General features: G+C 59.2%; 1 protein-coding gene across 20 annotated transcripts in view; it reads right to left on the bottom strand.

Annotated features, from left to right (window-relative positions):
- The window catches only part of EIF4G3 (eukaryotic translation initiation factor 4 gamma 3), a 216,756-nt gene that overhangs the window by 64,711 nt on the left and 138,245 nt on the right, over nt 1-13,800 (bottom strand). For all 20 annotated transcript variants that reach the window (XM_064172139.1, XM_064172137.1, XM_064172138.1 and 17 more), the window contains 2 exons: nt 8,117-8,205; nt 3,513-3,762 (listed from right to left, as the gene is read on the bottom strand). In XM_064172139.1, the coding sequence (XP_064028209.1) occupies nt 3,513-3,762; nt 8,117-8,205 (339 nt within the window). The remainder of the gene's footprint in view (nt 1-3,512; nt 3,763-8,116; nt 8,206-13,800) is intronic.

The following is a 13,800-nucleotide window of genomic DNA, read 5'->3' as shown; positions in this document are numbered from 1 at the left end:
CTTCCTTTGGAGGAACACTCAGCACAAGAGAACATCAACAGTGGGCAGCCAGCTCCAGCAGCAGCCACACACACAGCCCATCACCAACTCCAGCTCTAGCCCAGGGCATCTCCTCTGAACTCTGCCTCTGCCTCTCCTGGGATACGATGGAACAGGGACAATGCCCAGTGCCTGGGCAGCAGTGAGGAACCTCCAGTGTCTGCTGCTGGCTTACAGGAATTCTTCACTGGCAGGGTGGGGAGACACTGGCACAGCTTGCCCAGGGAGGCTGTGGATGCTCCCTGCCTGGAGATGTTCAAGGCCTGGTTGGATGAGGCCTTGAGGGACCAGGACTAGAGGGAGGTGTCCTTGGCCATGGCAGGGGTTGGAACTGGATGCTCACCAAGGTCTCCTCCAACCCAAACCATTTTCTCTTCTCTAACTCTGCAATGGGGAGAGACAAATGCAGAGCTGAGGACACCTTCCCAGCCTGGACACTGTCACCCTTGTGTTTCACTGGGCCCAGTGGGGTTGCTTTGCCTGCACCCAGCCCTTCAGGTCTGCTGTGCAGGGTCCACTGGTCTGTTATTTCCTCATCACCAGCTGCAGGCCTCTGGCTTCTCACCATCCTCATCCCTGCCAAGGCCAGGAACAGGATCCCATTCCAAGTGATAGGTTTGAATAACTGGGAGTGGAAATGCACAGAAGTCATCACCACTTTGGGCTCCTCCTGCAGCTTCATTTCGACAGAGCTTCGGGGTAGAGGGGTGCAGAAAACGGTGCTGTGCCCCAGCCAGGACTCCTGGCCAGCTGCCCACCCCTCCCCCAACTCTTCATGGAGTGCACTGACAGCAACAAGAAACAGTTTACATCCACAGCTTCCTTCTCCTGGGGAAGATCTTAACAAGCTGCTGGAAGGTGCAAAGCAGCTGGGCAGTGTCACAGGCAGGTTCTCAGGCTCCCCAGCGAGGCGGCACCAGGATCAAACACAGCTCCTCCTGCGCTCGGCCAAGAGGCAAAAAGCCTCCTTCTTGGAAGAGCAGAGCTGAGATGGGGGATCACAGCAGCAAGCAGCTGGGTCAGCCCTGCAGCAGGCAAGCCCAATGTGTGCAGTGTTCCATGGGATGGACCCAACCTCCCCCTCCCAGAGCAGCGAGAGGATGCCCAGATGCAAGCGGCATCGCTCGGAACGTGCCGAGCGACTGGGAGAGAGGGGTGATGAATTATGGATTAATTCAAGATGTGCTTAACTAATGAGCTGCTAAAGCTACCCTAAGTGTGTGGTGAGTCACCAGGAGGCCTCTGCCTTTGCCCCTAACAAGATCTAGTGTTAAATTAATAAAAGCAAAGCAGCTCAGGTCTTTGTCAAGCAAAGCAGCACTGAAACCAGCGCCGCAGCGGAAGGGCTCAGTGGTGCTGCTCCTTGCCCAGGCTCTCTCGCAGCCCTTCCTCATTTTCTTGTCCACTCTCATTCCTGAGCAGTTAAGGAAAGGACTGATTTGTTCTGAGACAACTCCACCCCAATAAAAAACGGCATAAGCATTGGTAGCAACCAAGAATTAAGTCAGCCTCAAGGTCTGGCTTAATGAGGTGAATGTTAATAGAGCTTCAGGGCTGCAAATGAAGTATCCTAACAAAGGAGCAACCCAGCCCTCAGGTAGAACATCTCCAGTGCTTGGCCAGCAGGGGAAGGATGACATCCTGTGAGCCTGCCCTGCAGGGAGAGCATGGCTCAGGTGGGAAGGGACCTCACAGATCACTGACTCCAGTGCTGGTGCAGCCCTGCAGGCAGCTCTGTGCTGAGCTGCATCCAGAGCAGGGAGAGCAGCAGCAGAGGGAGGGGATTCTGCCCCTCTCTTCTGCTCTGCTCAGACCCCACCTGCAGCACTGCCTACAGCTCTGGGACTCACAACACAAGTTGGACCTGGAGCTGCTGAACACAGTCCAGAGGAGGCCACAAAGATGATCAGAGGGCTGGAGAATCTCCTCTATGGGGCTGCTGAGAGAGCTGGGGCTGCTCAGCCTGGAGAAGAGAATCAGAGGCTCACAAGAGGTCAGGGGTTGGAAGGGACCCAAAGACCTCATCCAGTCCAACCCCTGCCAGAGCAGGACCATCCAATCTAGCTCAGGGCACACAGGAACACATCCAGATAGGCCTGGAAAGGCTCCAGAGAAGGAGACTCCACAGCCTCTCTGGGCAGCCTGTGCCAGGGCTCTGGGACCCTTCCAGGCAAGAAGTTCCCCCTTGTGCTGAGCTGGAACCTCCTGTGCTGCAGCTTCCATCCATTGCTGCTTGTCCTGTGCCAGGGAGCAGTGAGCAGAGCCTGTCCCCCCCTCCTGACCCCCAGCCCTCAGAGTTACAGACATTGATTCAATCCCCTCTCAGTCTTCTCTCCTCCAGACTAAGCAGCCCCAGGGCCCTCAGCCTCTCCTCACCAGGCACTGCTCCAGTCCCCTCATCAGCCTTGTAGCCTCCACTGGACCCTCTCCAGCAGATCTCTGTCCCTTTTCAACCGGGGAGCCCAAACTGAAGGCACTACTCAAGATGAAGTCTCACCAAGGCAGAGCAGAGGGGAAGGAGAACCTCCCTGCATCTGCTGGACACACTCTGCTTAATGCCCTCAGGATCCCACTGCCCTCTTGGCCCCAGGGCACTTTGCTGTGCCATGGATGCTCTCCCCCAGCACTGCCAGGTCCCTCTGCTTGGGGCTGCTCTCCAGCAGTCACCTCCTGCCTGTGCTGCTGCAGTTTATTCTTCCTCCCCAGGTGCAGGACTCTGCCCTTGGCCTTGTTGAGCCTCATTTGGTTCCTCTGTGCCCAGCTCTGTCTGCCCAGGAAGGCTCCAGGGAGACCTTAGAGCAGCCTTCCACTGCCTGAGTGGGCTCCAGGAAGGACTTTTGATGAGGGCTGGGAGTGTCAGGATGGACAATGGCTTTGAGCTGGGAGAGGGGAGACTGAGAGTGGAGATGAGGAAGACACTGTTTTGAGGGTGGGGAGAGGCTGGCACAGGTTGCCCAGGGAGGTTGTGGCTGCCCCCTGCCTGGAGGTGTTCAAGGCCAGACTGGATGAGACCTTGAGCAACCTGGGCTAGTTGGAGCTGTCCTTGCTCACGGCATGGAGGTTGGAGTAGATGATCTTTCAGGTCCCTTCCAACCCAACCCATTCTATGCCCCTGGGGGATCTCTGCTCACATGGAATTTCCTGGATGGTTCCCAGCTGTGGTGACAGAGGAGCCAATTCACCACCAGGTGTGCTGCACCCAACCCCCACACGGGCCATAAACACAAGGGATTGGTGATTTGCTCTTCTCTTCATGACCAGCAGCAAGAGAAAGAACAACCTTCCTCTTGTGCTGCCCAAGGAGGGACCTCTGGACCTGCTGGTTAGCGGATCCCAGCGGAGCAGGGCACAACCGACCGGTGGAGCCCCCTGCAGGGCAGTGGAATCAGCCTCCTTCCATGGGGCTGTTGGAAGCCCTCGAAGGAGAGAGGCAGAACCCCAAGTGGGCCTGCAGAGCCTGGGGCAGGCTTTACCTGGTTTGTACTGGTAGAGGGGCAGGTCGCTGGAGCCCTCCGGGAAGCCGCAGTTGGCCTCGGGTCCCTCTCCCTCCGAGACGCTCTCGGCGCCGTTCCGCACAGCTTCTGCCTCCTGCTCCCCGTTCTCTTCCACAGCGTTTGCTTTCTGCAGCCCAGGGCAGTCTCTCTCCAGTTGCAACCCATGGCTCATTTGCTCCTGGTCAGATTCAAGTACTTTGTCACCTGAAAGCTCCTCTTCTCCCTTAGGCTGAGGCACAGACGGGAAGAGAGAGGCTGCGTTACAAACACAGTGCCTGTGCCCAAGGCAGGGCAGGCAGCTCTGAGTCCCCCCCAGGGGACTGCTGTGTGGGGCAGGACACGATATGAGGGTGGAACCCCCCTGCTGGGAGGCCAGGCTGAGAGTTGTGCTTGTGCAGCCTGGAGAAGAGAAGGCTCCAGGGAGAGCTTCTGGTGGCCTTGCAGTGCTTCAAGGGGCTGAGAAGAAAGCTGGGGACAGAGTTCCAGGCAGGGCCTGCTGTGGCAGGCCAAGGGGTGATGGTTTGGAGCCAAGAGTGGAGAAAAAGGAGAAATGGTTGACACAGAGTGGGGAGAGCCTGGCCCAGGTGGGGGGTGGGAGCTGGCCCATCCCTGGAAGCATTCCAGGTGAGGCTGTTGGGAGCTCTGCCCAAGCTGCTCCAGGTGCAGTGTCCCTGCTGCGAGCAGGGGGCTGGACTGGATGAGCTTTACAGGTCCATTACAGCCCAACCCTGCCTGTGATCCTCAGCAGCTCCACCAACACCACCCACGAGCAGCAGGCCACTGAGCAGCTCATTCCCAAGGAGGGATGCTGCAGCTGGGAAGACTCTGGGTTGCCTGCAGGGCCCCCAGGAGCTACCGGGATGGGTCGGAAGTGCTGAGCCCTAGAGCAGCTCCAGCCTGGCTGCTGCCCTGTCCTGCTGCCACCTCGCAGGAGCCTTTGCATGTGTGCTGCTGTGAACGAAGCAGTGTGACACAGCCACGAGTGCAGCATCTCTGCTGCAGGACGAGCTCCTGGCTCCCTGGCTGCCCAGCCCAGAGCTCTCCAAGGACACAGCTTCGTTCTGCATGCAGAGCAGGCGGCAGGAACGTGCTGGGAGAAACCTCAAACGTGTCCCAGCCTTAAACAAAGGAAAGGCTCAGCTGAGGAAGCTCTGGGAGAGGCTCTGGATCTCCTCTCCTGCCCACCCGAGGGCACTGCACTCTAAGATGCTTTTTGCAGACTCTTCAAGGGAATACCCTGAAAAATCAGCCAAGGTGAAACCCTGAGAGCTGCAGGAGGCACAGCTCCACCACCACACGATGGAGGAACACAGAGGGTGAACTTGCTGGCACAGCCCAGTGACATCTTTCACTCTCTGGCCTGCAAATCAGCACAGGGATGCCTTTCATTTCCTCCTACTGCCCAGCCCTGAGCTCTTCCATGGCACACAGCCCAGCTCTGCCAGGGCTCATCTTGCACCCTGAGTCTTTTCAGCCTCTCCTTCCCCCCAGAGAGAGGGAAGAGCACGTCTGGGCCGTTCCTAATGTGTGAAGGAGCTGAGCTTCTGGTGGAGGAGAAACCACAAATGCTCCCAGAAAGGATCTTAGAGTCACAGAATGGTTTGGCTGGAAGAGACCTCTAAGATCATCCAGTCCAACCCACTAAGCCATGGCCCCCAGCACCACATCAACCCCTCCAGGGATGGGGACTGCACCACCACTGCCCTGGGCAGCCTGGGCCAGGCCTTGACAACCCTCAGGGGGAAGAAAGTGTTCCTCGTGGCCAACCTAAGCCTCCCTTGGTCTGATTTCAGGTTCTTTCCTTTTGCCCTATCCCTTATTCCTCAGGACTAATCCCACCTGGCTCCAGCTTCCTTTCAGGGAGTTGCAGAGAGCAATGAGGTCTCCTCTCAGCCTCCTTTTCTTCAGGCTGAACAAGCTCAGTTCTTTCAGCTGCTCCTCACCAGCCCTGTTCTCCAAACCCTTCAGCAGCTTCACTGTCCTTCCCTGGACCCTCTCCAGCACCTCTGGATCAAGAACCATCCTCTAGCCTCAGGATTCTTCACTCTGCAACCACAGGCTTTTAGAGCAGGTATTTGAGGTGAGGGAAAAGTTGAGGAGGAAACAGCAGAGGAGTAGCAACTGAAGATGAATTTGGAGTGAAGCAGAAATGCTTCCCTGAGCCACATCTGGCCCACACCACTTCTTCTGCACACAGTCTGAACTTCCACCCTCTCACCCCTCTGTGACCTGTCCTAACCCCACTGTGACCCAGGAGTATCCCAGCCAGAGGAGCAGCAGGGTTGGGCTTCAGGTTTTGCCTCCAAACTTCACTGTTTCCTTCCCCAGCTTCTCCATCTTGTCACAGAAAAGCTGACGTCATGATGACATCACAGTGACATCACCACGCAGCAGCAGAACCTGGGACCCGAATGGTCCTGGGTCCTATAGCCACTCTTAGCTCATCCCTTGCTGGCACAGGACCCTAACTGCTGAGAGCCATCAAGCCAGGGCAGAGGCAAGAAGGCTGAAGAACTCCAACAGGGAGCAGACTAAAATGCTGGGGAAGGTCACAGCCAACCTCCCCCAGGTTCAGCAGCTTGCTCAGAGATGGGAACTGCCTCATCCCTGGAACTACCCCAGGTGAGGTTGTTTGGGGCTCTGAGCAACCTGCTCCAGTTGCAGCTGTCCCCTGGGGGTTGGATTAGGTGACCTTTAGAGGTCCTCTCCCACCCACACCAGTCTGGGCTTCAAAGAAGATGTCTGCCCTGGCTGCCTGGGAGACAAGCAGGAGGCAAAGTGCCCTGAGCACGGAGGTGCCCTAAGCAAAGAGGTGCCCTGAGCACGGAGATGCCCTGAGCACAGAGGTGCCCTGAGCGCGGAGATGCCCTGAGCGCAGAGATGCCCTAAGCGCGGAGGTGCCCTGAGCGCGGACATGCCCTGAGCACAGAGGTGCCCTGAGCGCGGAGGTGCCCTGAGCGCGGAGGTGCCCTGAGCACAGAGGTGCCCTGAGCGCAGAGATGCCCTGAGCGCAGAGGTGCCCTGAGCGCGGAGATGCCCTGAGCGCAGAGGTGCCCTGAGCGCGGAGGTGCCCTGAGCGCGGAGGTGCCCTGAGCACAGAGATGCCCTAAGCACAGAGGTGCCCTGAGCGCGGAGATGCCCTGAGCGCGGAGATGCCCTGAGCGCGGAGGTGCCCTGAGCGCAGAGGTGCCCTGAGCGCGGAGGTGCCCTGAGCGCGGAGGTGCCCTGAGCGCGGAGGTGCCCTAAGCGCGGAGATGCCCTGAGCGCAGAGATGCCCTGAGCACAGAGATGTCCTGAGCGCAGAGATGCCTGAGCACGGAGATGCCCTGAGCGCGGAGGTGTCCTGAGCGCAGAGATGCCCTAAGCACAGAGGTGCCCTGAGCGCGGAGGTGCCCTCAGCACAGAGATGCCCTGAGCGCGGAGGTGCCCTAAGCGCAGAGATGCCCTGAGCGCGGAGGTGCCCTGAGCACGGAGATGCCCTGAGCGCAGAGATGCCCTAAGCACAGAGGTGCCCTGAGCACGGAGATGCCCTGAGCACAGAGATGCCCTGAGCGCGGAGGTGCCCTAAGTGCAGAGATGCCCTGAGCGCGGAGGTGTCCTGAGCGCAGAGATGCCCTAAGCACAGAGGTGCCCTGAGCGCGGAGGTGCCCTCAGCACAGAGATGCCCTGAGCGCGGAGGTGCCCTAAGCGCAGAGATGCCCTGAGCGCAGAGGTGCCCTGAGCGCGGAGGTGCCCTGAGCACGGAGATGCCCTGAGCGCAGAGATGCCCTAAGCACAGAGGTGCCCTGAGCGCGGAGATGCCCTGAGCGCAGAGATGCCCTAAGCGCGGAGGTGCCCTGAGCGCAGAGATGCCTGAGCACAGAGATGCCCTGAGCGCGGAGGTGCCCTGAGCGCGGAGGTGCCCTGAGCACAGAGATGCCCTGAGCGCAGAGATGCCCTAAGCACAGAAGTGCCCTGAGCACGGAGATGCCCTGAGCGCGGAGGTGCCCTGAGCGCGGAGGTGCCCTGAGCACAGAGATGCCCTAAGCACGGAGGTGCCCTGAGCGCGGAGGTGCCCTGAGCACGGAGGTGCCCTGAGCACAGAGATGCCCTGAGCGCGGAGGTGCCCTGAGCACAGAGATGCCCTAAGCGCAGAGTTGCCCTGAGCGCGGAGGTGCCCTGAGCACGGAGGTGCCCTGAGCACAGAGATGCCCTAAGCGCAGAGTTGCCCTGAGCGCGGAGATGCCCTGAGCGCGGAGGTGCCCTGAGCGCAGAGATGCCCTGAGCGCAGAGATGCCTGAGCACAGAGATGCCCTGAGCGCGGAGGTGCCCTGAGCGCGGAGGTGCCCTGAGCACGGAGATGCCCTGAGCGTGGAGGTGCCCTGAGCGCGGAGGTGCCCTGAGCACAGAGATGCCCTAAGCACAGAGGTGCCCTGAGCGCGGAGGTGCCCTGAGCACGGAGGTGCCCTGAGCACAGAGTTGCCCTGAGCGCGGAGGTGCCCTGAGCACAGAGATGCCCTGAGCGCAGAGGTGCCCTGAATGCAGTTTAACGATAGCCACATCACCCCGAACCTGGGCAGAGCCAAACCCTGGGCCCCTCTCACCTCTGTTTCTGCCTCTGCCACCTCCTCAGCAGCTTGGGTTCTCTCTTTTGGTTTCTTCCAGGTCTTTGGTGCAGTTTGAGCTGCTGGGGCTGCAATGCAAGCACAGAGCTGTTACCACTCCACACTGCCGGCAGCAGCTCGGCCCCAGCAGAGGCTCTGCCCCTGCCCTGCTGCTTCCACACCAGGAGCACGAAGCCCTGGGCTGGAATCAGCTGCATGTAACCAATCCTGGTCCCCGTGTGGTGATCACCCAGCTGTGAGTGGGACACTGAGCCACGGGACCCAGCTGTGAGTGGGACACTGAGCCACAGGACCCAGCTGTGAGTGGGACACTGAGCCACAGGACCCAGCTGTCTGTGAGTGGGACACTGAGCCACAGGACCCAGCTGTGAGTGGGACACTGAGCCATGGGACCCAGCTATGAGTGGGACACTGAGCCATGGGACCCAGCTGTGAGTGGGACACTGAGCCACAGGACCCAGCTGTCTGTGAGTGGGACACTGAGCCATGGGACCCAGCTGTGAGTGGGACACTGAGCCACAGGACCCAGCTGTCTGTGAGTGGGACACTGAGCCATGGGACCCAGCTGTCTGTGAGTGGGACACTGAGCCATGGGACCCAGCTGTCTGTGAGTGGGACACTGAGCCACGGGACCCAGCTGTCTGTGAGTGGGACACTGAGCCATGGGACCCAGCTGTGAGTGCAACACTGAGCCATGGGACCCAGCTATGAGTGGGACACTGAGCCATGGGACCCAGCTATGAGTGGGACACTGAGCCATGGGACCCAGCTGTGAGTAGGACACTGAGCCACAGGACCCAGCTGTCTGTGAGTGGGACACTGAGCCACGGGATCCAGCTGTGAGTGGGACACTGAGCCATGGGACCCAGCTGTGAGTGGGACACTGAGCCACAGGACCCAGCTATGAGTGCAACACTGAGCCATGGGACCCAGCTATGAGTGGGACACTGAGCCACGGGACCCAGCTGTGAGTGGGACACTGAGCCATGGGACCCAGCTGTGAGTGGGACACTGAGCCACAGGACCCAGCTGTGAGTGGGACACTGAGCCACGGGATCCAGCTGTGAGTGGGACACTGAGCCACGGGATCCAGCTGTCTGTGAGTGGGACACTGAGCCATGGGACCCAGCTGTGAGTGGGACACTGAGCCACAGGACCCAGCTGTCTGTGAGTGGGACACTGAGCCACGGGACCCAGCTGTCTGTGAGTGGGACACTGAGCCATGGGACCCAGCTGTCTGTGAGTGGGACACTGAGCCACGGGACCCAGCTGTGAGTGGGACACTGAGCCACAGGACCCAGCTGTGAGTGGGACACTGAGCCACGGGATCCAGCTGTCTGTGAGTGGGACACTGAGCCATGGGACCCAGCTGTGAGTGGGACACTGAGCCACAGGACCCAGCTGTCTGTGAGTGGGACACTGAGCCATGGGGCCCAGCTGTGAGTGGGACACTGAGCCACGAGATCCAGCTGTGAGTGGGACACTGAGCCACGGGGCCCAGCTGTGAGTGGGACACTGAGCCACGGGAGCTGTCCCACAAGCTGCTCATCCCAGCTTGAAGTGCTCCCTGGGCAGCAAGGAGATGATTGCCAGCAGCGTGGGGAGCAGGAACCCTTCAGAAGGGAGGGTGGGGCAGAGCAGGAGCTGGCCAGGAACGAGGGCTGCTCTGAAGGACTTTCCCAAGAATCCCAACCATCTCCTGGACTCTGACCACAATCAGAGCCAGATTCCAGAGGCTCCTCCAATAGAGCAGCTCCTCCAACCTGCAGCTGGACCCAGACTGAGGCAGGTTAATGACCTCCCACGGGGATCTTGGCCAAGTGACTGGAAGCCAACAGAGCAGCAGGGGCTGAGGCACATTTTCTCCCTGAAGAGTGCCAGAACCCACACAGCCCATCCACAGCTGGCAAACCACTGCTGTGCCACGCTCAGCATTCATGAGCAGTGCCACCAGCACCAGCCCTGCTGGCAGGGACAGGCCTGGGTTGAGCACAGGGTGTCAGTGAGGTCCATTTCCTGAGTGGACTTCACTGCAAACAGATTTCCAGCCCCAGCCTTTGCTTTCTAGCAGATGCTACAGAAAGCTCACACTGTGCACTTCTTTTCTCTCCATCTAATTCCCCTCTGAAAGGCCTTTCAGTGATGGATACAAACACAGAGTGAGCAACCACAGAATGGTTTGGCTTAGAAGGGACTCAGAGCTCATCTATTCCAACTCCCTGCCACAGGCAGGGACACCTCTCAGCTGGACTCAGCTGCTCAAGGCCTCATCCAACCTGGCCTGGAACACCCCAGGCAGGAGGCAGCCACAGCCTCCCTGGGCAGCCTCTGCCAGGCTCTCACCACCCTCACACTGAGGAACTTCTTCCTCAGCTCCACTCTAACCCTGCTCTGCCTCAGCTCCAAACTTGTTCTGCCTCCAGACCCCCTCAGCACAAGTCCCTCTGCAGCCTTCCTGCAGGATCCCTTCAGGCACTGGCAGCAGCTCTGAGCTGCCCCTGGAGCCTTCTCCTCTGCAGGCTGCACCCCCCCAGCTCCCTCAGCCTGTGCTCACAGCAGAGCTGCTCCAGCCCTGCCATCACCTCTGTGCCCTCCTCTGGCCTCACTCCAACAGCACTGGCTTGTTGTGCCCCATGGGTACCTTCTCCCTGCCCCAGCAGAGAGCCTCAGTGGCCTCTTACCAGGGTCTCCCTGTTTGGAGGATGATGGTGGAGAAGCAGAACACTCAGCAGGCTGGCACCAACCCAAAGCACAACAGGAGAAGAGCCTCTGATCTTCCCAGAATCACAGACCTGGTTTGGCTGCAAAAGGCCTCTGAGATCATCCATTCCAACCACCAACCCAACAGCACCATGGCCACCAAGCCATGCCCCCAGGTGCCATGGCCACACCTTTCCTGATCATCTCCAGCAGTGGAGACTCCACCACCTCCCTGGGCAGCCTGTGCCAACTCCTGGCCACTCTTGCAGCAAAGGAATTGCTCTTCATGGCCAACCTAAACCTGCATGGTCAGCCAGTGCTGACCCAAGCCTCGCTCCAGCCCAAGAGGATGATGATGATAGCTCAAGGCACAGTGCAGGGCTGGGAGCTCATCCCTGCTGGGTAAGGCAAAGCCATTTGCAGTGCCTGCTTGGCACCTTCTCCACTCTCCTTGGAGCCCCAGGGAATCTGGGCTCACTGCAAGGCTCTGTCCTCTGCTAACCCTCCCCACAGGGTGCTGCAAGAGGTGGGGTGTGAGGGACTGGGGAGAGTGGAGCCCTGGCTGCTGTCCCCAGCTCCTCCATGCACCACCAGGCCTGTGGCTGACACTGAACAGCTGAAGAAGACTTTTCTGTTATTAGTCTCCAGGGCTGTGAGTTCAGCCAGGGGCCTGGAGGGCAGCTCTGGTGAGGAGCAGCAGAAAAGGAGGCTAAGGGGAGACCTTCTGCTCCCTGCAGCTCCCTGCCAGCTTTGAGCCAGGTGGGGTTGGTCTTTCCTCTCAAGTCACAAGTGAGAGGACAAGAGGAAATGGCCTCAACTTGTGCCAGGGAGGTTTAGGTTGGACATCAGAAGAAACTTCCTTGCTGAAAGGGGTCTCAAAGCCTGGCCCAGGCTGCCCAGGGAAGTGCTTGGATCCTCATCCCTGGAGGTGTTCAGAAGCCACAGAGATGTGGTGCTGAGGGCCAGGGCTCAGAGCCAGGCCTGGCAGTTAGAGTGCTTGGGCTGGATGACCTGACAGGGCTTTGCCAGCCAGAGTGTTCTGTGATGCCAAGGAGGATGTGATGCTGCTGAACCTCCTGAACACAGCTCCTGTTCCAGGGGTGCAGCTCCTCTGCTGTTCTAGGCCCCCCTGCCATGAGGATGCTTGGCTGGACACCGCTGCCCCCCTGGCAGCTGCCCTGGCTCTGCAGCCTGCCTGCCAGAGCTGCCAGGGCAGCACCAGTGAGGCCTCCAGAGATGCTGCTCTTGAACCAGCAGCCCTCAGATGCATTTTGCCCCTGCCCAGCTTTCATTTCTGCCACAGGAACTGAGCCTACAGGAGAGCTTCTGCTATGAATGCTTGGAAAACTGAAGGCACTCAGGTGCCACAGCACCAACCCAACCAGGACAAGAGCCCTGAGTGACAGGGTGAGCCCCAGAGGAACCCCACAGTGAGCTCTGCTACCTGTGTCTCACCGAGGGAGGCCTCTGGACCCTTCTGAGCATGCTCTCAGCATCCCTGTCCCCTGGCACTCAGCATCTGTGTGCACTCCTGCCAGTCAAACCCCTTCTCACTGGGAGCTTCCTCTGCCACCAACCACACATCTCCAGTGCTTGCCTTCAGCCCACACCAGCAGCTCAGGAGCCACTTCCTGCTGCTGGAGAAGGGACAGCAGCAGACCCAGCCTGCTGGGAGCTGCCTGCTGGTCTCTGCTGACAGAGGAGACAGAGGAATGACAACAATGATCCATATTAGGCCTGGGAAGAGCAACAAAGTCCTTACTGCCAGACTGCCTTGGACATGCCCTGCTGAAGCCACCTCTGCAGTCCTGGGTTCAGTCCTGAGCTCAAGAGAGCTCAGCTCTGGGTTCAAGAGAGCTCAGCTCTGGGTTCAAGAGAGACTCTGGAGAGTCCAGGGGAGGCTGCAGAGCTTCTGAGGGGCCTGGAGCAGCTCTGTGAAAGCCCTGGGGCTGAGAGCCTGCAGAAGAGCAGCCCCAGAGGGGAGCTAAGCAATGCTCAGCAACAGCTGAAGGAGCTGTGGGGGGCAAGAGGCTGGGGCCAGACTGTTGTCAGTGGTGCCCAGGGACAGGACAAGGGGCAGGGGGCAAAGTGGCACCCAGGAGGCTCCACCTGAGTAGGAGGAGAAACCTCCCTGGTGTGAGGGTGCTGGAGGCCTGGAGCAGGCTGCCCAGAGAGGTTGTGGAGCCTCCTTGTGTGGAGACTTTCAAGACTCATCTGGATGTGTTCCTGTGTGACCTGCCCTGAGTGACTCTGCTCTAGCAGGGGGGCTGGGCTAGATGATGGTCTGCAGAGGTCCCTTCCAACCCCAACCACTCTGTGATCCTGTGCTCTTCTAGGTGACTTGGGGAACATCTGTCCCCCTGTGGCCACAAGCAGTGCGTTGGCCAAGCTGTGCCTAGTGCCACTGGAGCACCAAAACCCATCTCCTGCACCATTAAAAGCCCCAACCACTGTCAGCAGCTTTCAATTCAAACACAACTGCAGGTCCTTGCAGTGCAGGCAGGAAGCCTGAGAGCTGGACCCTGCTTTATTTACAGAGAGAGTCAATTCCTCTGCTTTGTAAGGAAATTCATTTGTGTTATGAAGCCTGAAAGAACAACAAGTGCCAGGGAGCAGCAACATGACCCCAGGGGGACAAAAATAGGAATGAGATTAAGTGAAAAAAAGAACCTCAACCAGCCAAGAAGCCAACCCTGAGGCTGGCAGAGCACAGGGAGCCTCTGATCCTGGCCAGATACTGAGCTGTGCTACACTCAGCACAGTGACCCAGCACAGCACTGACACACAGCTGGAACCAGGCCAACCTCTGCCTGTCTCTGCATGGAATCACAGAAGGGTTTTGCTTGGAAAAGCCCCAGAGATGATGAGAGGGCTGCAGAACCTCTGCTGTGGGGACAGGCTGAGAGCAGCAGCACAGGGAGGGGATGCTGCCCCTCTGCTCTGCTCTGCCCAGACCTCACCTG

Source organism: Pogoniulus pusillus, chromosome 36 (assembly GCF_015220805.1).
Source record: "Pogoniulus pusillus isolate bPogPus1 chromosome 36, bPogPus1.pri, whole genome shotgun sequence".
In the NCBI taxonomy this organism is placed as follows: domain Eukaryota; kingdom Metazoa; phylum Chordata; class Aves; order Piciformes; family Lybiidae; genus Pogoniulus; species Pogoniulus pusillus.
The sequence above is the reverse complement of the archived record's forward strand: the minus strand, read 5'-3'. Positions and strand labels throughout refer to the sequence as shown.